The 24805-nt window shown below is 44.6% G+C and overlaps 1 protein-coding gene across 12 annotated transcripts in view; it reads left to right on the top strand.

The window, feature by feature from the left end:
- Window positions 1-24805, top strand: part of DOCK9 (dedicator of cytokinesis 9) — a 287020-nt gene that overhangs the window by 69672 nt on the left and 192543 nt on the right. For 3 of the 12 annotated variants that reach the window (XM_027557870.1, XM_027557865.1, XM_027557863.1), the window contains exon 1: window positions 1416-1740. The exons of 3 other annotated variants lie outside the window; for them this stretch is intronic. In XM_027557870.1, coding sequence (XP_027413671.1) covers window positions 1579-1740 — 162 coding nt within the window. In that variant the 5' untranslated portion in view covers window positions 1416-1578. Of the gene's footprint in view, window positions 1-1414; window positions 1741-24805 lie in introns of those variants that run through there. 6 more of the 12 variants (XM_027557859.1, XM_027557860.1, XM_027557864.1 and 3 more) reach the window with 6 other exon arrangements.

Here is a 24805-nt window from a genome sequence, read left to right as displayed (position 1 = left end):
CAGAGCTACCATTCTGAAGCTGATTGCTGTAGACCACATATAGTTATTCTGGTTTTTTTTTTTTTTTTTTTTGCATGTGGCCAGTATCTACTCCTTTGATCTCTGTAGCTATTTGATACACTTTCCATAAAAATTCAGGAGATAGACAAATCCTAGACTTCTGCTATCTGTTGGTCCTAATAGCCGTAGAAAACACAAATGTTGGAATTGTGTGATTGCATGTTATTCTCTAAAGATTTACCTTCCCTGCATGACACAGGTTTCTGTTACTAACCTGTAGGTACTCAATTATAATTCACTCTAACTTTGAAATCTATAGCTAGAAAATGAAAACCATCTGTTGCCTTATGAAATAAGGAAGCATGTCAGAATAGATTTTAAAAGAGCAGTAACTTTTTTATAGATACATGTTGTAGGTGGGAGGGGTTTCCTTGTGTGTTCATGATGGTCTTTTTACATAATTTGCTTTTCATTTTCTAGAAGGAAAAATGGCAAGAGTCAACTTGGTATTATATCAGTGACAAGCTTTCCTATCAGCTAGTCCCAAAGATATCACAAGGTAGAACAGTGTTACTGAGTTCAGTGTGCAGTTGAAGGATTTGGATTACTTATGTACCAAACATAATAACCTTGTTGCCTGTGGCCCTTAAGTGTGCATTTACCCTTGCATACCAGAGCGCTGCTTCAGGAGGCGCCAGGTAACCCTGTATCCACGTTCTTATTTGCATCTTTGGGTACCAGACGGGAGAATTCTTCTTTTAAGCAGTGCAAACTTGCTAGCCCCCTCTCCAGCAAAGAGTCGAGTGGGCAGAAGGCAAGATTGACACAGCAATTTCGTGTTCCCCTGTGGTTTGCTGTCAGCAAGCTGTTACCCACACACGCCAAAGGTTGTTTGAAGTGGGCTTACACATGTTTCCATAGCAGCAGTCATCTTAGTGATTCCTCTCATTTTTTGGACTTTTTTTTCCCCCTTTTGCTTCTCTGTTCCTCACTGATGCAGGATTAAACAAACAGCATATTTAGGTCAAGGAAAGAGATGTTTGCTAATATAGATGCTGGGCTAAGCATTCTGGGAGCGAGGTTTCTTGCAGCAGATGAACATTCTTTGTGCCTCCGGCAGCCTCTGCAGCAGGGTGACTGTCTGGCTCCGTCTTTTTCATTTTGGGGCAGGTTCTGAGATTCAGAACAATCCCGAGCAAATCACCGGAGCCTGCAGTTTTCCAGTAACCGCATGTACATCTTCTGCTTATTTATCCTTTGGTATTAACAGTGAGGAAGTCTGTTGGAAAAAATACAATACTTTAAAGATTTTGGTGCATCCGAGGTGTGTCATCTTGTTTTTTTGCACCACACCTCCTGTGTTACACTCGGAGCTCGGAATTTTTTTTTTTTTTTTTTTGTCAGGCGGCTGGGCAGGAGCAGCATTTAGTACAGCAGCTCGGAGCTTCCCTTCTGTTCTGGTGTCGGCAACTGCCTGTCGTGAAGATGGTACAGTGGGAGTCTGCTCTGAAGAGCCAAGGAAGATAGTGTGGAAATGGAGTAGAGATTGCTAGAGACCTGAGCATCCACAGCTTGGGGATGGGCTGCACTACTAGTGTGATTCTGTTTAAAGGCATCCGCACCGTTTTCGAGAGAAACTGTGCTTATATGTGCAAACATCAAGGAGAGAATAATGCCCTTGAATGCACAGCATACAATTGGACAAAAGAAGACTCAGAACTATTGATCGCCTCCTGTCTGGTAAATGCTGTCTTTTAATTAACAAGTAGTTGGTTGGGGTTAGAATAAAACTAGCCTTTACTTGTAAAGCAAATATACTCATTTATTTCAGTATGCTTATGTATATATAGCTTGCATGTGTCAGTGGGTAGTGAGTGGCCTTCAGCTTCCAATTGTGAGGTGCCTGTTTGTATGTGTGAGAATGTCATGTGTTAATCAGACCTGAAATACATGCAGAGAGAGCAGCTGGAGTAAGGCATGTGGTCACAGAACAGTTTTCTGAGTTAGCTTTATGCGCTTACATGTTCTCAGTATAGTGCCAGAAATAACAGAGGTCAAAGCTGGTATCTAGGGTCTTAGGGATTGAACCCTCTACCTGTGATGGTGAATTGCTCAGTCCCTTTACCTCTTATCCTTTCACTTGGCTAGATTTTCCTTACTAATGGCTTGTGGTTCATCCTTTGATTCGGGGCAGAAATGTAAAGGAAACATGAAAGAAAACTGTAATGGGTGTGAGAAAGATATTTACAGGCTTATTATTTTAAATCTGGCCATTTAGAATTTTGTGAGTGAAGGCTCTTGAGAGTCAAAAGATGCTCAGTTGACATTCCTGTGATGGTTCCTCCTTCCCGGGGCACGAGGAGGTGTCCAGTCACAGATGGGTGTGCCTCTCCGCGGCCTTCTCACAAATACCAGGCTCATGAGAAAGCTCCGTGTTGGTTTCCTCCCTCAGAATGCCTTGCCGTTTTTCCTTCTGTTCTTATGGCAGTTCTTGTCCAAACAAGTGGGGAATAATACATGTGGGCGTTTTTTGTGGAGGGGGATGGCCAGCAGGAGCCCAGTATGGCCAGAGCAGGGTGTGCGGAACCCCTGAAACCTTCCTGGTCGTGGGCTGTCACCCGAGACCCGGAGGGCTGGCGTGCCACATCTCTCCCCCCACACTCCACTCCCCTCCCAGGATCAAACCAGGTCGGCCCAGCCTTGCAGGAGCTCCAAGAGAGGATGCGTCTTAGGGAGAGGTTTACATGGTGTTAGCTCTCAGAATCCCTGGGAGGAAAGGGAAAGAGAGCCTCGGATGAGCCTCAGATGCGTTTTGGAAGGCATGAGTGTTACGTGTGGGCATGCAGTTTTAAGTGGTGCTGTCTTAACTACTAAATATTTTAAACTCTAAGTACTTTGGGATATGCTTTTGCGAATGATTGGCATCACAGCTGAGGAGGACTGGCCCATTAGAGTGTCTGTCCCACTGGGGTAGTCCCTCACCCCGGCAGCCCTAGGACTGCCTGGCCGTGGTGCCAGACCCTCTCCCACGCCACCAGCTTCTTTACTGCTCCTGCAGCCCTCACTGACTTGGTGCTTGGTTAACCTGCCTGCGAGAGACCCTGCTTGTTTTTCCTTATCGTTTATTGCATGAGGGAATACTAACCTGCCCCAGGGCTTTGTTGGGATTCTAGGACTGGATGTGAAGCCCCGGTCCTGTGCCTCGGGTCGGATGCCCTCAGCTGCCACCCTTGCCCACACTAGCATACCCGGAAAGTTGAGAAGACCACATGTGCCTGTAGCCGAGGCACTGTGGGTGGAAGGGTGTACCCTCTCACTCCAAACTGGCCTCCCAGCCTCTCTTTCCTTGACCCCTTGGAGTCTTCTCTGCGTAACTGACAGTGGTCTCTGGGCAAGGGAAGGCAGACCATCCTTCTGCTCAGAGTCAGATCCAGAATCCTTCAGATGACTTCTGGGTCCATCCCCAGCGTGCCCCCCAGGCCCTGCTTCCTCCTCTTCACCTTTCTCCTCACTCCTCTCTCTGACCTTTTCTCCTGGGATCTCTACCCGGGCGCTTACTTGGTCCACCCTGGCCTCCTGGTGGGCTTTGCCCAGAGTTCTCCATGGCAGCGAGGCTTCCTTGATCCCTGATGGAATTGTGCCACACCACCTATGCACTCTTCTCTGAGTCCCCGCCATACCCCTGACACAGAGTTAGGTGAGACTAATGCCGTAAGTATAGTAATAGTAATTATTGGTAAGTGTTACTTACAGTGCTTACACAGGAATAAGATTTATGATGGCAGGGATTTTTGTCTGTTTTACTGACTGCTTCTGCCTTCAACAGCCAGAACAATCCCTGACTCCTAGTAAATGCTCAGCTAATGAGTGAATTCTGAGGAAATGGTTTTATGGTCCTGAACTCGAACTTGGAGAAGCTGTTGAGAAGGTCTTCTGAAACCAGGCTTTTTTTTTCCCCAAAACATTTTTGTCTTGGAGTTATCCTAAGAAGTTGCATGGTCCTAAGCTGGCCATTCCAGGGGTTTGCTATGGTCCTTCAGCGACAGTTGAGGATGCTATCTTTGGGTATTATCCAGACTGGCTCTGTTGAGACCTGTTCCATGGCGTGGGCTTCTGAGGACCTTCTCATCCTTTGGATTGATCCAGCCAAGCTGTTGATTAAGGGAGAATTGCCCCGTGGCCCTCCCTTGGGCCTGCTCCATACAAATTAGACTGATCCTTTGTAGGTCTTTGTCAGGCTCCTCAGCCTTGGTTAGGAGAGTGTCTGTCCTTCTTTCAGCTGACGTAGTGACTGGCTTGTGGCTGCATCTTAACTCTCAGCACGTCAGAGCTGTCCCTCACCGCTCCTCAGAGTATAACCCCCTCCCTGGCCACTCAGTACATAATAAACCGTATGGAGGAAAAATAACGTTCATGAGGCCACCACTCTTCTAGAGACTCTGAAATACCCCAGTTATCTGCCTGTCTGTCAGAATTCACTGGGGTGGACTGGCTCATTCTGGCCTCAGAGGAATTGCTGCTTCTGAACTAAGCTTTGTGTTTTTCTCTTGCCCACAGTGAAGGGCATGAGAAACATCCTTACTTAGGTGATGTCTACCACGATGGTGTGGAGGGCGCTGCTCATTTGCTTTCGGAATGGCGAAGAGTCACCATAGTATAGTGACTGAGAGTCCCAAATCCACAACTTGCTGGCTGTGTGACTTTGGGCAATTTACCTAACCTCTCTGTTCCTCAGTTTCCTTATCCATTAGATGCAGATAAAAACAGTACTTACCTCATAAGGTTGTTAAATGAATGACTGTATCTGAAGTCCTTAGGACAGTGTCTTCATGTAAGTTAGTGCTAATTGTTAGCAATTATAATTATTTCTATTTTTTAGTGTTTCTTTTATGAAGAGCCCTGGAAGGAATTTCTTCTCTTCATGCTCTGAATGATGGTGCTTTTCCTGAGGAGCTACTTTGTGTAGCATAAGTGCTAATCGAATTGTATTTATTTTATATACATTATGATTCACATAACTGACCTCAGCCACCTCTTCAGTTGACTGTTAAAAGAAAGCTTAGTTTCACACACATGACCTGATTCTAACAGATATATGGGCTCTTTCAAAATGATTTGTTTTATATTTCCTTTAAACTTTGCTTCTTTTTTTCCTGTACTACTATTTTATCACTGCCTGCTTTTTCTCATCGGCTTATCAAAATACTTTTAATCTTCTTCTTGCTTATGTAAATCACTTTAAATCCCATTGAAACAAAGCAGAGCATGAATTAATAAACTAGTAGAGAACTTTGGTGAAGAACAAACCTTCAGGTTGGCTCTGAAGCAAAATCAGATGCCTTTTTTTGTGTGGGTTAAGTTTCATTTGGGGCAAAATGAGAACTGCAGCCTGGGAGACAGCACCTCAGATCTCTCTGTGAAAAGAGGCAGGGTGGGGAGATCAGTATATATGTGATTTTGAAGGGGGAGGGAGTACATGCAGTCAGGCATACATTTTTCCAGAAGGTTTTGACCAGTCTCATGAAGCTTTGGCTAGTCATGAGAAACAGTCATCACCATGAAGGATTTTAGTGCTTTTCTAGATGTGAGGAGATACAGATGTCTTTTTTTTTTTTTAATGTTAATTTAATTCCATAAAAATCTTGTTTTGTGTAGCTTGCTTTTTTTTTTTTTTACTTTTTATTTTAACATAAGTTGCCTGCTTTTTTGTTGTTGTTGTGCTAAAGGCAAAATCAGAATTAAGACGTTTTTATATCATTCAATTAACACTTACAGTGCATGTTACATCTTTATCTGTTACCTAAAAATTACCTCTGTGATTTTTTTAAGATTAGTAAAGTTGACTAAAAATCTGATGTCTTGAGTGCGGACATTAGCTTTGTAAGGCTGCAGCTGTCCGATCTTCTGCAGGAAGCTCTTTTTTTCCTTTTATGTCCAAGAGACATGAATCAGCTCGGTGGTGGGTAGTACCTGCGGAAAAGGGCTTCTCTGGCAGTTGTGGACTGACTGAACTTCGAGTGTATCCTTTGAGGCTCAGGTTGATTTTGACCAGTAATTCCAAACTATGGTGGAGGGGCAGGATTGAGTTAGGGTAGATTTCATTCCTGAGTACAGAATTTTCCTAACATTTTCTCTTTTCTAAGTAATGGACTGTCCAGGTCATTCAGGAAACACCCTTGAGGGGACTTCCTGCTGATCTTTTGGCTGGGACCCTGTGCTCCCAATTCAGGGGGCCTGGGAACTAGATCTCACCATGCTGCAACTAAGACCTGGCACAGCCAAATAAAGAAAGAAGTAAATTAATTAGAGTGAAAAAGGAACACCCTTGAGTGCTTCTTTGTGCTGGGTGCTAGATGTACAGAAATAAGGAGGAAGCTCTCCAGTCTCCGCTGGCGGAGGAGGCCCCACCCATTGCCCAGGCACCTTCCATGAGGAGGGGCAGCTCGAGCTGAGACAAAACTCTTGTAAATCCCAGTTTTTCCTCGTCTGTGAAGGTTTGTGATAGACCCAGCCCTGTTGACCAGGACCTGACCTGTTTTCCTCATTGCCGGTGGTAGCTGCTTCCCTTCTTGATGTGTCTGTCATGGAAGAATTGAGGAACTGTGGGATTATCTGTAGCATGTTCTCGTTTTGTGTAATGTAACTGACGTGGGAGAAGCCATTCAGTTCTAACCTTGATAGCAGCTAGGATTCTGTCAGCCCTTCACAGAGAGCACATTACTGCAAGTTGCAAGGGGATTAGACAAGCTCATCCTCAGTTTCTTTCATGACATGTTGGGATAATAGAGTGATAATCTTACCCATTGTAAATGGACAGTTGATCTTTTTTTCTTGCCTCCTTAAAGCTTTGAAATATTTCATGGTCCTCCTATTGAAAGATTTGTTGCACATCTTCAACATGTTCTCAAACTTTACTGCTGTATAGAATTTATACAGAGACCACTTCAGTCTCTCCAGGCGAAACAGGCCTTCCTCATGTGAAACACCAACTGGTTATGAAATTCCTTTGGTTTATTCTGTGTGCACTGTGCAAAGAGAACAGAGCTGAAGGTGATATGATCGCAAGAGCCTGCAGCCCTGCTTGTGTGTGTCTGTGAGGCTGCGGGGCTGTGTGGATGGGTGGGCTGGTGGGAGGGTAAGGCAGAGGTTGCAGTGTAATCAATGACCAGGGTTAGTGGAGACTGGGATAATAATACACATCAGCTTGAGGCTGTGGGGAAGGTAAAGGCTGAATCTTTGTATTTTTTAGATGTTCTCTCATAACTGTTTCTTGAACTGTGATAACTGTCTTGAGGTGTAAGAAAGCAGAAATCTGCTTGATTGCCTTCTGGAACACTCCTTTGGTTCTTGGTTCGGTCATGGGACCATGGCTTTGTGTTTTCCGTTTTATTTCTCATATCCTTCCTAATGATGCCATGTGGATTTTGTTGCCTGTTTGACTGGAGCAGTAAACTCGGCTGATGTTTTCAAGGAACAGTCTGCTCTGATTCCTAGATCCATTTGCTGCGTCCTGGGATTGCGTTGCTTTGTTGATGCTGTGAGTGCAGCCAGCGCGAGCTAGCACAAGAGAGTTTATATTGTCCCTTTCCGCAGTGCTTTTTAAGAATTGACCATCTTTTTAATATTTATTAAATCATAAGCAGGAGATTAACATTCATTGTGGAAACCAAGCCTGTGGTGTTTGCTGCACAAAGATAACCACTGATAGAAACATTTTGAAGCAAACCTTCTAGGTTTTCCTGGTGGCTTAGATGGTAAAGAATCTGCCTGAAATGCAGGAGACCTCCTGGGTTTGATCCTGGGTTGGGAAGATCCCCTGGAGAAGAAAATGGCAACCCACTCCATTATTCTTGCCTGGAGAATTCCATGGACAGAAGAGCCTTTTGGGCTATAACCCATGGGGTCACAAAGAGTCGAACACGACTGTGTGACTAACACTTCTAGAATTTCATCCATGTATAGTTTTATTCATAAAAATTTTATAATGGGTTGCTGTGGACTAAATTGTGTTGTCTCTCCCCACCCTCCTGTTTGTATGTTGAAGCCCAGAACCACAATGTGACTACGTCTGGAGATAGGGTCTTTAGGATATAATTATGTTAAAGGGGATCATAAGTGTGGGGCCCTAATCCAATAGGACTGTGGCCTTTCTAAGAGTAAGAAATCTCTCTCTGCCATGTGAGCACACAGTAAGTAGGCAGCTGTCTGCGAGCCAGAATGAGGGTCCTTACCAGGCACCAGCTGACCATGCTGGCACCCTAACCTTGAACTTCAAGCTCCAGAACTGTGAGAAAATAAATTTTTGTTGTTTAAGCCACTCAGTCAGTGATATTTTATTCTGGCAACCCAAGTAATACATAATAATATACATGGTATTTTGTTATATAGTCTTGTTACTTGCTTGAATAGACTCACAAACATCTTTCCATATCACTGAGTACACGTTTATTTCTCATTCTTAATGGTGTCATTTCATTATGTGGATGAGCCATTTCTGGCTGCTATTAATGGTATAACATAGATGGAGTAGCTTGTAAACAACTACCATTTCTTTCTTTCCTTCTTTTTTTTTTTTCATATTTACTTGGCTGCACTGGGTCTTAGTTGCGATACGTAGGGTTTTCAGTCTTTGTTGTGGCATGTGGAATCTTCCAGTTGCAGGATGCAAACTCTTAGTTGTGGCATGTGGGATCTGATTCCCTGACCAGGATCCGAACCCAGGCCCCCTGAGTCGGAAGCTCAGAGTCTCAACCACTGGACCACCAGGGAAGTCCCCTCCCATTTATTTCCTGCAGGAGGTTGGGAAACCCAAGATGGAGGCATCTACAGATCTAATACCTGACGAGGACCTGCTTCTTGGCTCGCAGATGGCCGTCTTTTCACAGTAACTTCTCTTGGAGGAGGCAGTGAGTGAGCTCTCTGGAGCCTGTTCTGTAGAAAGCCCCAGTCCCCTTCTTGAGGGTTCCACCCCCAAAGGCTTCCCTTTCAGACAGTGTCACATGGGGAATTTTGAGGGGACTCAAAAAACAGTCACATTGGAGGAGGTGACATTTTGTCTATTTGTTTGTTCATGACATTGTTATTCTACCACACCTTGATTTAAGGGCAAAGATCCATGACCTTGATAATGAATGCTTGGAGATCTAACATGTGAAACTGCTCCTCGAGTGTTCTATATTTTTTAAAGATGGACTAAGTTAGGCTCTAAGGCAGACTTAGGCCTAAATTTTTACCTTTTTTTTTTGGTACCAACCAATTTGTAGCATTTTGTAAAGTATTAGTTCCCCGTATTCACAAACTTCACACAGACATCTGGAAGTGACATTTTATTTAACACATTACCCAGTATCCCATTTTTTCCAATTGTAAATGCTGTGATAAACATCTTTCCATCTGTAATTTAAACACTTGTTATTTTCTTAGCACAGACTTCTAGACTTGGAATAGCTGCATCAAAGAATATTTGCTATTTAAGCGGTTTTTATATCTATAGCCAGACTGTCCTCCAGAAATAACTGTTTTGAGATTTTTTTTAAAAAATTGAAGACAAGAAAATTTGTTTTCTCCCCTTGTGACTTCAAGCAGTTTGCCTTCATAATGGCTTTTTATTAAGCGGTTGATGGAGTTATCTGCTCAATAGAATGATATCAATTTAGATTGCTGTATGCTTAGGCAGTAAGACTCACACCAGGGTTCAAATTAGTACTAATTTTGTCTCAACTTCTGGAAGCATGACCACTAGTGCTAAATCTCCCTGAAGAATTCTGAAATGTTCCATTGTGGAGGCTGGAATGTGTTTGTTCTGGGAGGTCTTCAACCTTTTGGAATTGGTAGCTGTTTCATAGACATTAAAGAGGAAAGAGCAGCAGAAATACTGAATAAAAACAAATGAGTAAAGGCCGTTATTGCTTTTTCAAGTCTTGCTTTTTAGATATTCCAAGTAGTTGATTTATATTTCTCCTTCAGAAATGATGAGAAGCAACAACTTTTTTGCTTTTTAAAAGTAATGTTGATTGTCTTTCATGTTTAGAATACATAATTATTTTAGAATATTTAGAGACTACAGGGAAATATAAAAAGGAAAACAAAATCAGCCATAATCCCACAGCTCAGAATTAATTACTGTTTAGCATGTAGTACAGGCTTCCCTGGTGGCTCAGACAGTAAAGAATCCACCTGCAATGCAGAGGACTCGAGTTCAATCCCTAGGTGGGGAAGATCCCCTGCAGAAGAGAATGGCTACTCACTCCAGTATTCTTGCCTGGAAAATTCTATGGACAGAGGAGTCTGGTGGGCTACAGTCCATGGGGTTTCGAAGAGTTGGACAGGACTGAGTGACTAACACTTTCATTTTCACATCTAACATGTAGTGCATGTTTTCTGATATCTTTCTGTGCTTATACAAATATAAAAAATAGTATATCCCATAAATAATCCTGATGCCCTTTCCTCTTATCATTTTTATGGCCATTTTCTTATGCCCATAGTGTTCTGCTAACACACTATTTAATATATGCTTAATATTCCACTGTAATGTATATACCAAATTTATTTTAATGCTTTTCTTTTGTTAGGCATTTAGGTGTTATAGACTATGTTTACTGAGGACATCTTTACCCAAACATATTTTTATGGGTCTATAATTATTTTTATAGGTTAGATTCATAAACATGAACTTGTTAAGACAGGAATGAAATTTTAAAAAGCTGTTTAATGCATATTGTTTTATTGCTTGATGATTGATCCAAGTTACATTCCTGTTCTGTGCTGCCGGTGTAGAACAGGTTGCTCAGTCATGTCTGATTCTTTGTGATTCCATGGACTGTAGCCCGCCAGGCTCCTCTGTCTATGAGGATTCTCCAGGCAAGAATACTGGAGTGGATTGTCATGCCCTCCTCCAGGGGATCTTCCCAACCCAGGGATCGAACCCAGGTCTCCCACATTGCAGGCAGATACTTTACCACCTGAGCCACCAGGGAAGCCCAAGAATACACCAGTGGGTAGCCCATTCCTTTCCAGGGGATCTTCCTGACCCAGGAGTTGAACCAGGGTCTCCTGCATTGCCGGCGTATTCTTTACCAGCTCATCTACCCAGTGAATATTAGTCTTGTTTTATATAGCTGATGATTGCCAGCATCATTTTGCCAATTTGAGAGGCAAAAGATAATTTTCAAATTTATATCTTTTGTCATATTCAAGTATTTCTCCATTTTATCATTTGCCTTTAATTTTGGTGGCTCAGATGGTAAAGAATCTGCCTGCAATGCGGGAGACCCGGATTTGATCCCTGGGTTGGGAAGATCCCCTGGAAAAGGGAGTAGCTACCCACTTCAGTATTCTTGCCTGGAGAATTCCATGAACAGAGGAGCCCATGGGGTTGCAAAGAATCAGACACAACTGAGTGACTAACACTAACAGCTATAGCACTTATTTTACTAACAGAAGTTTAAATGTAAGTGATAAGCATAATAGTCTTTTCCTCAGTGATTTCTTCCATTACTTTTATGGTTAGAAATTCTTGCTTATCTCAGATCAGATATTCACCAGTGTTTTCTTTTGGAATTTGTTTTCTTGATTATTTATTTATTTACTATTATATTTGGTTCTTGCATCCAAGGGTCCTTCTTGCCAACTGGTTTTATGAATGAAGTTTAGTTGGCATTTTTTTCAGGCCATTTTTTTTCATGTCTATATCTTCTTTCTTAGTGGCAGAACAGAATAGTTGTGACAGAGATCTATAATATGTACTTTCTGGCTTAAAATATTTATTAGCTGATCCTTTATAGAAAGTTTGCCAACCCTTGCTTTAGTCAACCTAGAATTTATTTGATATATAGTTTAGTCGAGGCCCTAATTTGATTCCTTCCTTACCCCTAACACTCATTTTTCTCAATTTTGTGTTTTGAATAATCCATTCCTTAGACACTGACTTGTGATCCTGTCTTCATTATATTTTCTGTTCCTTTTTGTACTGGGCTTTGTTTCTTTGTCCATTATAGAAGCAAAGTTCTTATCCAGCTGTGAGTTCAATTACAGTTTAATAAAAATGGAAACAAGAAATTTGGAGAAACAAATACTACACTTTTAAGATTTATCTATAAACAGGTTGTACTGCACACATTGCTGAATTAGGTAGTCTTATAAAGCATATATTGATAAAGGTTCAGGGGCTAAGGGATAAAGACTGAGTGTAGAGATGTGTATATTTGTAAATTTGCTCTCTTGTGAAGCAGCCTGCTCATAGAGGAGATCGAGCTTGTCTTTATGAAGACTGGTGCATTTTGGTGAAAGCAACATTCCAGCGTAGCAGCTGCATCCTCAGGTAACCTTGGTTTGAGTCTGCATTTTTGTGTATCCGGTCTCTGCTAACAAAAGGAGTCCCAGCAAACTATAAGCAGAGGTACTACCAGAGCTTCCAAACTAATGGTTCGTGTCTGCAGGAAGTGTATCTGTATCTTAACAGATGAAGAGTGAATTCTAGTTTTTCCTTTAAGATAATTCATTTCCCTCCTTACCTACATTTAAATGTGTGTTAAGTTTTGGACGTGCATGCGTGTGTGTGTGTGTGTGTGTGTGTGAGAATCTGTATTCGACTGTGTCTACTTGTGTATGTGTGTATGTTTTTTGTTGTCATCTCAGTGCTGATATATTGGATAAAGTATTAGTTTTTTCATATGTCAGTGAACAATCCAAGGCTTTATCCCAGGGTGCATTTCAATAAACATCTGTTTTGCTGCCAAGGAAAAACCCATATTCTAGAAAAATGAAGTAGATGTGACTTGTGAGCCTACGCAGAGGGACATGGAGTTAGTTGCCAGTGGATAGGCTTTCTCTTCTCTTCTGGAGTAGGTTCTGCCTTTGCAGGGTCTGTGTAATGAGAGTTTGCTTATGTTATACAGGTCTAAGATGTGGGCTTGGTGGCAGGCAGTCCTATTTATGAAGAGTTTTACCCTTCTGCACATTTGCTATTCCTTGTGTTTTCTGGGCTTATGAAATAGCATCATTAAAGCATTGTAATAGCATCATCAAAGAATTAGTCTTATAAGTTACTCTTATTTCTCTAGGGTTTCTCTATTGTTGTAGAGCAATCAGAAGAGAACCCAAACTTTTTTCTTTTTTTTTCCATTACACTGGAAAAAATGTTTTCTCTGCTAACAGCATGTGCTGTGCTAAGTCGCTTTAGTCATGTCCAGCTCTTTGCGACCTTATGAACTGTAGCCCACCAGGCTCCTCTGTCCATGGGATTCTCCAGGCAAGAGTACTAGAGTGGGTTGCCATGCCCTCCTCCAGGAGATCTTCCTGACCCAGGGATCGAACCCTTGTCTCTTGTGTCAACTGAATTGACAGGTGGGTTCTTTACCACTGGCGCCACCTGGGAAGCCCTCCTAACAACATTTCTGACACCAAATGTGTGGGGTTTTTTCCCTCACATTAAATAATTTGGACTCTTAACTGCCCAGATCTCATGCAGATCCCCACAGGTCAAGGGCTCAATTCTACAAGACTTCCTTCACTTCATATATTCCCAGCTTGTCAGCTGTGCTTCTGACTCACCAGCTGTTAATCAGTCGGACCTCCCCGCAAACCCGCACTGCCTTGGATTTGATCATTTGCTAGAAAGGCTCACAGAACTTAGAAAAACACTTAAAACACTTCCTATTTCTGGTGTGTTAGAAAAGGTACAACTCAGAAATAGTCACATGGAGGAGCTGTGTGAGGCAGGGTGTGGGGAAGGGCTGAGGGGTGTCCATGTATCTCCGGGCAGACCTCTCTTCTAGCACCTCTGTGTCTTCACCAGCCCAGAAGCTCTGCTAACCCCTGTGTTAGGGTGAACACGGCAGCTCCATTAGGTAGGCGTGCGTGCATGCTAAGTCGCTTCAGTCATTTCCGACTCTCGGCCACCCTAATGACTGTAGCCTGCCAGGCTCCTTTGTCCCTGGGATTCTCCAGGCAAGAATACTGGAGTGCCTTGCTGTGCCCTCCTCCAGGAGATCTTCCCAACCCAGGAGTGGAACCTGCGTCTCCTGTGGATTGCCAGCAGCTTCTTTATCCCTGAGTCACCAGGGAAACCCCTATTATGTAGGCACGATTGATTAAATCATTGGCTATCGGTTATTGAACTCAACCTGCAGCCTCTCTCCCGTCCTGGCAAGTCAGGGAGCAGAGCCAAAAAATAAGACTCTGTATTCACCAGGTTGGTTCCTCAGGTAACCAACCCCTCCTGTTCTAAGAGTCACCTTATTAGCATAAACTCAGGCATAGTTGAAAAGGAGTTATTATGTATCACAGGGTACTATTCTCACCTCTGTTACTCACAGAATTACCAGAGTTTCAGAAGCTCTGGGCCAGGAAACAGGGCAGAGAGCAAATACATATTTAATACTATGTCACACCCGATAGCCATTGGATGCCTGCTGAAACAATGGTGAATGGCCCGCTGTCCGTGCTCTCAGAAGGCCTGGTGAACTCCTAAGTGGGGTACAGTGTGATGGGGATAAGCCCAGCCACCATGAGAAAACCTGTAAGGGACTCGTAGCTCACCTTGGGGGCAGAGTGAAGGAAGGAGGAGGTGATGTCTTACTTGAGTCTTGAAGGAGACAAAGAAGTCAACCAGATGAAGGGGTAAGAGAAGGACATGTCTGCAGAAGGAGCAGAGTCCCAGGGAGGTGGGGGGAAAGCTGAGACCTCCTTACAGTTGCAGAGGGGGCTATAGAATCAGAAAGGGGGAGACTGGAGGCAAGGGGGACCAGGGGTGAAAGCTCTGAGCATCCAGACAAATTTTCTCTGAAGGAGGTCATGGAGGGAACAGGTCAGACCAGAGGGATTTTCTCTGGAGCTAGAATTTACTTGACTGTTGCACGCTGGAAATAGATGAGAGAGCAGGGAATAACAACGCCCAGTTTTCTGACTCGGAGAAGGCAATGGCACCCCACTCCAGTACTCTTACCTGGAAAATCCCATGGACGGAGGAGCCTGGTGGGCTGCAGTCCATGGGGTCGCTAAGAGTTGGACATGACTGAGCAACTTCACTTTCACGCATTGGAGAAGGAAATGGCAACCCACTCTAATGCTCTTGCCTGGATTATCCCAGGGACGGGGGAGCCTGGTGGGCTGCCGTCTATGGGGCTGCACAGAGTTGGACACAACTGACACGACTTAGCAGCAGCAGCAGCAGCAGCAGCAGCAGCAGTCTCCTAACTTGGGAGGTGGTGATGCCATTAATCAAATGCAGGCACGGGAGAGGAGGGATGGGTTTAAGCATAGCTGGCATGGAGCAGAGGAAGGAGAACAGATCACCGGTTCTCTTTTGGTCTTGCTGTGTTCAAATGCCAGAGGAGCCTTCAGGTCAGGGACAGATTCAGCTTTTGTCGGGCCTGAAGCTCCTACAGTTAAGAGCCCTCTTTAAGAGAACTAATAGGAACTCTAAAGACCAGCTTAGATACAGGACTCTGGGAGGGGCTTTGCCGGGAAGGGTCCTGAAGTGTGAGCTTCAGTAATTTCCTGTGAACCTCCTCCTGCGTCCGGGCGGATGCCCAGGCTCCTGGGGGTCCTTTTCCCTCTCTGGTGTCCCCTGCTGTGTCCTTCTGCATGTCAGAAAACCCCCAGGTTCCTCTCTGAGCTGCAGGCGGGTCGTCATCTTGTGTAGACTGTTCAGCTCAGTTCAGTCGCTCACTCGTGTCCGACTCTTTGCGATCCCATGGACTGCAGCACGCTAGGCCTCCCTGTCCATCACCAACTCCCACAGTTTACTCAAACTCATGTCCATTGAGTCGGTGATGCCATCCAACCATCTCATCCTCTGTCATTGTCCCCGTCTCCTCCTGCCTTCAATCTTTCCCAGGGTCAGGGTCTTTTCCAATGAGTCAGTTCTTCTCATCAGGTGGCCAAAGTATTGGAGTTTCAGCTTCAGCATCAGTCCTTCCAATGACTATTCAGGTCTGATTTCCTTTAGGATGGACTGGTTGGATTTCCTTGCGGTCCAAGGGACTCTCAAGAGTCTTCTCTGGCACCACAGAAATTAAAGTTAACCTGAGGGTTACCTCAATGTGAGGAAGGCCTGTGCTGTACCTTCTGACTTTTCAGTGGAAAAGGTACCCTTCTTCCCCCATCTCCCTGACACACAAGTGAAACAGAACAAAAAGCCACAAAAGGCTTTTATAGGCCCAGGGGTTTGGTTTGTTACCACTCTCTATGACCAAGAGAGCACAGTGATGTGAAGTTACGTTCTATTTAGATCATCAGCGGGAATTGGCGGCCATGTGTATACACTGAACTGCGTGGCACTTCCAGCTTTTCCTGTTGAAGAGTTTTGAGGACTTATTTTACCTAAAGCCTCTTAGAATAAAGTCTTTTAAGTCAAATTTGTGTGGTCTCCTGACAGAGATTAAAAATGTTTTCATAAGAGCCAGTCAATGTAAGGTAGCACATTTAGATAATAATTCCAATAATGCGTACATAGAGAGGTCTCTAGCTGTAAGAGGGAGTGGAGAAGAGAACGTAGAGTCATTGTTTAGTCTGTGTCTTTGTTACTTGGCTGCAAAGCCTTTTCTTGCAGGGAGATAATTACTGACATTACCAAGGACAAGGTTACATTTGGGTCAAATGTCTTCTCTCCTGCTGCACCTTGGCCTTTGGAACACTCCCCCCCGCCAGTGCCTCGTCCTCTGGGCAGCCGCCCCCCCCCACCAGTGTTCCAGAAATCTACCCCCACTCTCCTTTCACTGTCAGTCTGCGTGTGAATGATCTCAGCTAGATGTTAGGCTCTTATCTGATTAAAACATTCACACCGTGGTATAAATAGCTCACAGAAATGTATCTGTCAAAGGGTGTTTGCACTTTAGAGGGGAGTTTCTAACTAAGGGGAGCACTACAGATGATGGGAGATTTTGGAGCCATTTATCATTCGTTTTCAAACTGCAGAACTGAATGGAGTTTGTATGCTAGTTCCTGTGTGTATTTGGGGTTTTGTTTGAATTATAGGAGGAGAATGTTTTTACCTCATTTTTCTTTCCCCCATCCCCCTCCTCCACCCCCAGGTAGGCACAGGTTTTCTACATATGTTTATCTAGTAGCTGAGTCGGTAAAGAATCTGCCTGCAATGCAGGAGACCCAGGTTCGATTTCTGGGTCAGGAAGATTCCCTGGAGAAGGGAATGGCAACCCACTCCAGTATTCTTTACTGGAGAATCCCATAGACAGAGGAATCTGGTGGGCTACAGTCCCTGGGGTCCCAAAGAGTCAGACGGCTGAGCAACTAAACCACCACAGCACAAACTTTAAATGTTTAATTGGGGAGGGGGTGAGATTTTCAGTGATGGCCTTATCTGCTGCATTTTGCCACCTGCAAGTTACCAAATTCCCAGAAAGAAGAGCATCTTGAAAATCTAGCACGTTGCTTTGGAAAGGTTGGCTCCTGCTCTTGTGAACTGAAAATATCTGCAACTTACATCACTGGGCCTGAAATCCCAGGGCCTTGTAAAGAAAGGGTACAGAGATGTTGCTTTCTGATTCGTATCCATGCCCTGCTGGTGTTCTGGAGTCAGTGCTGAGAACTGAGTGCTGCATCTGAAGAAAGACCTGATAGAGCAAAGAGCCAGTGAAAGGGCTGTAAAAGGACGAGTGTGTATTTTTAACTGAAAGTTGGTGTGTGGGAGCTCCTTCTAAATATGTTCTCTCCAAGAGCCTTGCATGCATGCGTGCTAAGTTGCTTCAGTCCTCTCCGACTCTTTGCAACCCCATGACCGTAGCCCGCCAGGCTCCTCTATCCATGGGATTCTCCAGGTAAGGATACTCGAGTGGGTTGTCATGCTTTCCTCCAGGGGATCTTCCCGACTCAGGACCAAACATAAATCTCTGTGTCTCCTGCATCGGCAGGTGCATTCTTTACCACTAGTGCCACCTGGGAAGCCCAAGAGCCTTGAGTCACACCAGAATCTGACTTGCAGGGATGACTGGGGTGTGGGTTATTGAAGGTAGGCAGAGCCCTGAATGTTTTAGCCACTTCAGAAAAGTGGACACCATAGTCTTATTTTTGGTTCCCCTTTGATGCTAACTGGAGTGGGACTTCACCAGTCCCCCTTCGGCAAATGAATAAACGAGGGCACATTGATAGTTTCTGGGAACTTGGAGGGATGCAAGAGAGTTGATACTGAATTTCTGCTTTCACTTTTCACCCTCAGAACTCAACCACCTTTAGAGCACATGCCTCTTGTGTTATGGAGGGTTGCAGGCGGCTGTCCAAGTCATACTCTCTTGTGACCGGTGCTATAAAACCAGTGGAAACTCTGATGGTTTCTGCAGATGCGTGTTTATCTGAAAAATGCTGGGCCCTGTCCAAAGGGAAAGCAGGCAGTAATGGTCTCAATTTCAAAAACAACCTTCAGCTGTACCAAAACTTTAAAACCTTTTTCATTATTTTTTTTATAATTTCTAATCACCCTCTGTTAAAAATGAAACATTAAAAAAAAAAAAAAGATCACTGAAGCTGTTTTAGGATTGCTGATGTTGTCTGTTCTGCAGCCCCAGACTTGGAGCACTTGGCTGCAAGCAGGCAATTCAAGAATTTGGGAGAAGGGTGGGTGATCTTGAAACATGCAAGCGAGTTCATAGTTTAAGAATTTTTTTCTATTGAGAAATGAATTAAAAAAAAAAAGCCCTTTAAACTCTTTTTGCTTTTCTTATTAAAAAAGAGTTGTTTTATTATCGTTTCCTTGGCCGTCTTCATGTGTGCATTCATAAACTGCTCTTACGAACCTTGTCCCAGGCCACATACCCACCCTCTGAGTCTGTGAACAAGATTAATGAGTCAGAAAGACTATTGAAGGAACTCAGAGAATTGCCACACTAGGTTTTGAGAGGACACTTAGACCGTTTCTTTCCAAATATACAATGTTTGAGCTTCCAGCGCCAAACTCTTGAGTCTGGGTCTATTACAAAAGTAAAAGGGGGCGTTGATGCCTCTCTCCGACTTCCTGTCCACCCTGTTGTCTGTGATTAGATGTAACAGAACTGTGTTTCCAAGCTTCCTCACCCTTTTCTCTTTCCTCCACTCACCCCCGGTGACGCTGTGGCTGTCTTCTTCCACTACCCACTCACCGTACACTTGGGATCGCATGCCAATTTAGAAAATAGCCCTCAAGATGAATCCAGCTGCTCCGATCCATAAGCAAATACAGATGGCCTTGGGTCGTCCACCACGACGGACTATCTGCCCCATCGCTTCTCTCTGTTCCCATTTCAGAATTCATGGAGAGAATCCAGAATGATCTAGAGGAGTTTGTGTGCTCAGAGTTTAAGGAATTGGGAGTGTTAGCTGCCAAGCAGCCTCCCTTGAGAGGTGTCCTGGTAGGAGGTAGACTGGGGAGGTCTCAGCCCGGCAGGGTGCTGGGGAGGGTGCACCGAAGGGGGAGGTGCTGACCGAGACTATGTGCCCTGAACCACAGGCCCTTTGCAGACTTTGTGAACCTTAACGAGTCTCTTGGGTCAGAAGCTTGTAAAGTATTTCGGCACCTTGGCTCTGGACTCTCTGCTTCTGCATGATTCAGATGGAAACCAAAGCTAGGAGTGCTGTAAGTGCACTTGAGGTCAAAAAGGGCTCATCCCATCAGGGACAGGCTTCTTCCGCTTTTCTGTGTGCCTGGCCAGATGATCGGCCCTTTGCCGACAGGAGAGGGTGAGCACAGTTGGAGCCTCAGAGGTGGGGTGGTTCCTGTCTTCAGAGGCTTCCGTTTCTTTTAGCGAGATGCACCCCTTGTGGCTTTGCTCTGACGCGTCCCTTCACGCCTGCCCTGTGGCTCCATCCTGCATCCAGGTCCTAGGTGAGCTCTTCTCGGCCGTGACTCACCACAGAGGACCAGCCGAGTGCGAAGCAGACGTGGCTGGGGAGGCTGTCAGATCAGCTGCTGTGGACTCACTCACCACCATCCCGGGACGTTTCTCAGGTTGGAAGCACGTCTTGGCAAGGAGACCAGCCTCTGCCTGCCCCTCTGAGAAGCTCCTCAGGGTGTTAGCAAAGAGAACACTGGGGTTCAGCAGGGATGGGGTCGGCAGAGGCCAGACCAGGCAGCCCCATGCCCTCCCTCACTGTGAGGTTGCAGAGTGGTGCGCGGGCTTCTCAGCCGTCCTCCCACCATCCTACATGGAAGTGTCTTCTGTCCTGTCACAAAGATGCTCGAAACCAGGGGCGCGTGTGGGGTCTTCTTGACCACCCAGGACCTCGCGTCTCACCACGGTGGGCTGAGACTCAGCGTCACACAGAAACAGCAGGGTGAGCTCCCCAGGAAGAAGCAGTGGAGGCTGAGCATGGCGAACCCTGGGAGATAGTCTGAGAACAGAGACGCGGGCGCTGGGGCTAGAGGGTGGGCGGGAAGTGCTGAGAGGACCCGAAGGACGCGGCTGGTTTTGAAGACTAACCTTGTTTCACGTTGTTTTTATTTCAGGTGTGGCAAATAGGAATCTAACAGTCAAGCAGGAGACGTGTTATTACGGCCCTTGAGAAAGGTCTTCTTTGCAGAGTGTTTTAGGCATGGCAGCTCTGAGGGCTCAGCATGGCTGAGGTTAAACAGAAGGCTTTATTTAGAAGTTGGAGCAAAATTGGATTCTTTTTGTTTTTTTATCCCGCATTTTCGTATTGGTCCTGATTGGGGATGGGGGCGGGGAACCATACCTTTTCAGTAGAAGGAAAGTGTGATGTCATCTCTGGAGGGATCACGTTTCACTGTCTGGTCCCTGAAGTTCGATACATGGCCCCTCGGGGGCCCCTGTTAAGCAGGTGTGTTCTAGGGTGAGCACCCTGTGCAGGTCTCTTTTCCTTCTCAGAGGTCAGGGAAACGGGAGCGTGCATCTTTTCTTCTTTTTTTTTTTTACCCCTGTTAAATCAGCTAAGAAATGAGTACACATTGGGCTCAGCACAGATGGAGTCTCTTTGGGTTTCAGAACACCCAGACTTTTTTGTGGAATGCTTATGCTGTTTGCTTTACCACTGGCAGAGCAACTTAATTCCACATGAATATTATAATAAGACACAAATAAAGGTTTACATGGGAAATCAGGCACTGTGGTCCTGGACATCCTCCTATAACACCCAGCCCACGACCAGGGTGGACAAATGTCGTCCAGGTTCCTTAACTTCCCTGAGCTACCCTTCCTCTTGTGTGAAGGCAGGTTTGGACTGGATTATCTCTTCAAGCTCAGAAACTCCTTTATTTTAAAATGGATAATTGGAACATATATAGGTCATCAAAGAAAAGTAAAATATGGTCCAGCCAGAGTATGGGATATAAATATATGAAATACTGAATAAGTGTGTAATATTAGTCTTGGTTTTACCTCGGGGTGACTGTAGAAGGTGTAAGTCAGCTACTGGTGAATTGCCGTGCGGATCTGGAAAAAAAGTGTGTGATCACTGTCATCGTTGAGCTGGTTTGTACCATGGAAGCAGTGTGGGCGAGGTGGGTTTTCAGTAATTGCTAGTGGTAGCACCTGTGTTACTCAGGGCCCTCATCTTCTTGGGTGATGTCATCCACTCTCATTATTTTAGCCACCACCACCCTGTCTGTGGTCTCCCACCGTATCTGCAGCTGAGGCTCTGTTCTTATCTCCATGCATGTGTGGCCACATGTCATTTTCTGCTTCAGTTTAGTTGCTCAGTCATGTCTGACTCTTTGTGACCCCATGAACCGCAGCACGCCAGGCCTCCCTGTCTATCACCAACTCCTGGAGTCCACCCAAACTCATGTCCACTGAGTTGGTGATGCCGTCCAGCCATCTCATCCTCTGTCATCATCCCCTTCTCCTCCTGCATTCAACCTTTCCCAGCATCAGGGTCTTTTCAAATGAGTCAGTTCTTCGCATCAGGTGGCCAAAATATTGGAGTTTCAGCTTCAACATCAGTCCTTCCAGTGAACACCCAGGACTGATCTCCTTTAGGGTGGACTGGTTAGATCTCCTTGCAGTTCAAGGGACTCTCAAGAATCTTCTCCAACACCACAGTTCAAAAGCATCAATTCTTCGGTGCTCAGCTTTCTTTATAGCCCAACTCTCACATCCATACATGACTACTGGAAAAACCATAGCCTTGACTAGATAGACCTTGACTAGATGGACCAAAGTAATGTCTCTGCTTTTTAATATGCTGTCTAGGTTGGTCATAACTTTCCTTCCAAAGAGTAAGCGTCTTTTTAATTTCATGGCTGCAGTCACCATCTGCAGTGATTTTGGAACACAAGAAAACAAAGTCAGCCACTGTTTGCCCATCTGTTTGCCATGAAGTGATGGGACCAGATACCATGATCTTATTTTTCTGAATGTTGAGGTTTAAGCCAACTTTTTCACTCTCCTGTTTCACTTTCATCAAGAGGCTCTTTAGTTCTTCTTCACTTTCTGCCATAAGGGTGGTGTCATCTGCATTTTCTGCTTAAAACCCCTTAATGGCTTCCCGTGCAGCTCAGGCTAAGACACACAGTCTTTAATACACCTATCAGCCGATCTGTACTCTGCTCACCCCACTAGGCTGAGCCTGTGCTGCTCTCCCCCAGACCACCGCGCTGAAGCTGAGTGGGCCATCTTTCAGTTCTCCAAACCCGCAAGCTCTTTTGTGTCTCAGCATCTTGGCACATGCTGTGCTATCCCCTCTCCCCAGCTTGCTCAGCCATTCTTTATTCAACTGCACTCTTCCTCTGGCCACAGCTCAAGAGTGTCTCCCTCAGAGAGGCTTATTTGAGCCCAGACTGGTTGAGCATCTTCTGCACTTCTCTCAGTGCACTTATCACAGCTGCATGTAAACCAGCAGTTGTGTGGCTCATTACTTACTGGGTGATTCCATAGGGACCTCGGCACGAGTTTATAGAGACCTTGGACTGCCAGCACGTCTCACTGTTCCCCTTCCTCCCAGCCTGCTTTCCATTGCATGTGGTGAACCATAGTGATGTCATCACTTCAAATGGTGCCCCGGCATTAGCTTTACATTAAGGAATGCTATTAGTGGAATGCCCACAAGCAAAGCCCTTTCTGGGAAAAGATGTCTCTGTCATGGTGGGACTCTGGGTCCTCTGTGGCCCCATGACCTGCACATTGACCTGGCAGAGAGACTTCTAACAGTATGATTCAGACCCGGGGGATTTTTTTTTTTCCCTTGTGTGTACATTTATTTGGAACACCTGGGTCATTTATACAATTTCCTGCTTGTGAAATGGTAGTAACCATATGTCCCTAACTTTTTAAAAGTTTTTCACTTGTCTACAGTTTAAACTGAATGCAAACATGAAACTTAATGTTTAATATTGTTTGCCTTCTAGAATGTACTGTTCTAAAACATAATGATCAAATATTTTAAACACAAAAAATTAGTTACCATATGTAAGGCCTGGGTTTTTAATAAGCATGTTTCTGATTTTTTTTTCTAGAAGCCATACAAAAGAATGGAAAGAAAAGAAAAACTACCACTTTATATTAGGAGCACAATTAGGAGGAAAGAACAAAAATAATGAATTAATTGACCTTGATTAGGGACATGATTATTTATAACACGTATATATGGAGTGGAATGCTCACTTACTCAGTTGTGTTCAGCTGTTTGCGACCGCCAGGCTCCTCTGTCCATGGGATTCTCCAGGCAAGAATACTCAAGAGGGTAGCCATTTCCTTCTGCAGGGGATCTTCCCAACTTGGGGATTGAACCCGTGCCTCTTTCATTGGCAGGCAGATTCCTTACCACTGAGCCACCTGGGAAGCTCCACTCACAAATATGATTTTAAATGACATGATTCTATAAGGTGTGATTATGGGATGAATGCACTGAGCTCTCTGAGACTGCATCCCTTGTGGCAGAAGGCCTTCTCCTCCTCCTCTTCCCCATCTCCCCCTGCTCCTCCTCACCCTCCGCCATGTATTATTAATCTAATTCTAACTGCACTGCGAGAAAACACTTCATAAACTGTTTTTTAACAAACTATTTTAAATCATCCCCCCCACCCCCCCATACACACACACACACATGATAACAAAGAGGCCTTTAGATCTTTAGATCACAAAGGGACCATTTCTATTTGAGCAAAGAGTATGTTTTGCTGAAACAAAACTCTTCCTCCTTGTACTGTTAGAAAGAAAAACGCTTACTAAAATATTTTCCCCAGCATTTGTTTGGATACAGCACAAATAGCATGCCCTTTTCAGTATCTTGCACCTAGATGTCTGTTTTCACCATTTAATTTTTTAAAAAGTCATGTTGCCTGTATGAATAAACATCTGTGGTAGGAATGGGAATTTGGTATAGTCATAAACTAGGCTGTGATTCATAGAACCTGTTAACAGTGATATTAGAGGTTGTCTATCTCAGTGCCACACTTTGTAGCTACACGTAGGGCACCAATGAGTTGAGTGAGTTGGGGGCCGTCACTGTGCGTGTGTGTGCCCTGAATGGTGGGAAGGAGGGGCACTCAACACTCTACCACTGCAAGGGATTCCTGGTGAAGTCGTGTCCTCACAGTCCCTGCCCTCCCTAATCTAGCCCAAGCCCATCTGTCTTCCGTCATGGTATTTGTCAGTTCTGGTGGCTTCTCTCCCAGACATTTAGCCATTTGTATCTCACCAGGTTGAGCAGCACCTATTAAAATCATAGATACTCTTTGAATGTGAATTATGTATCTTTTCATGGGAACAAATTTTTGAAACTTCCACATGTAATCTCTCAAGGGTTTCTATAGAGTACATTGAAGGCAAATGTTATTCTGCTTATAGCACACACACAGCAATTACATGGCAGTTCAATTGTTTCTCGGGTCACAAAACAAGATTATAATAAAGGGGTG

The sequence above is a fragment of the Bos indicus x Bos taurus genome, chromosome 12, assembly GCF_003369695.1.
Source record: "Bos indicus x Bos taurus breed Angus x Brahman F1 hybrid chromosome 12, Bos_hybrid_MaternalHap_v2.0, whole genome shotgun sequence".
In the NCBI taxonomy this organism is placed as follows: Eukaryota; Metazoa; Chordata; class Mammalia; order Artiodactyla; family Bovidae; genus Bos; species Bos indicus x Bos taurus.
The sequence above is the reverse complement of the archived record's forward strand: the minus strand, read 5'-3'. Positions and strand labels throughout refer to the sequence as shown.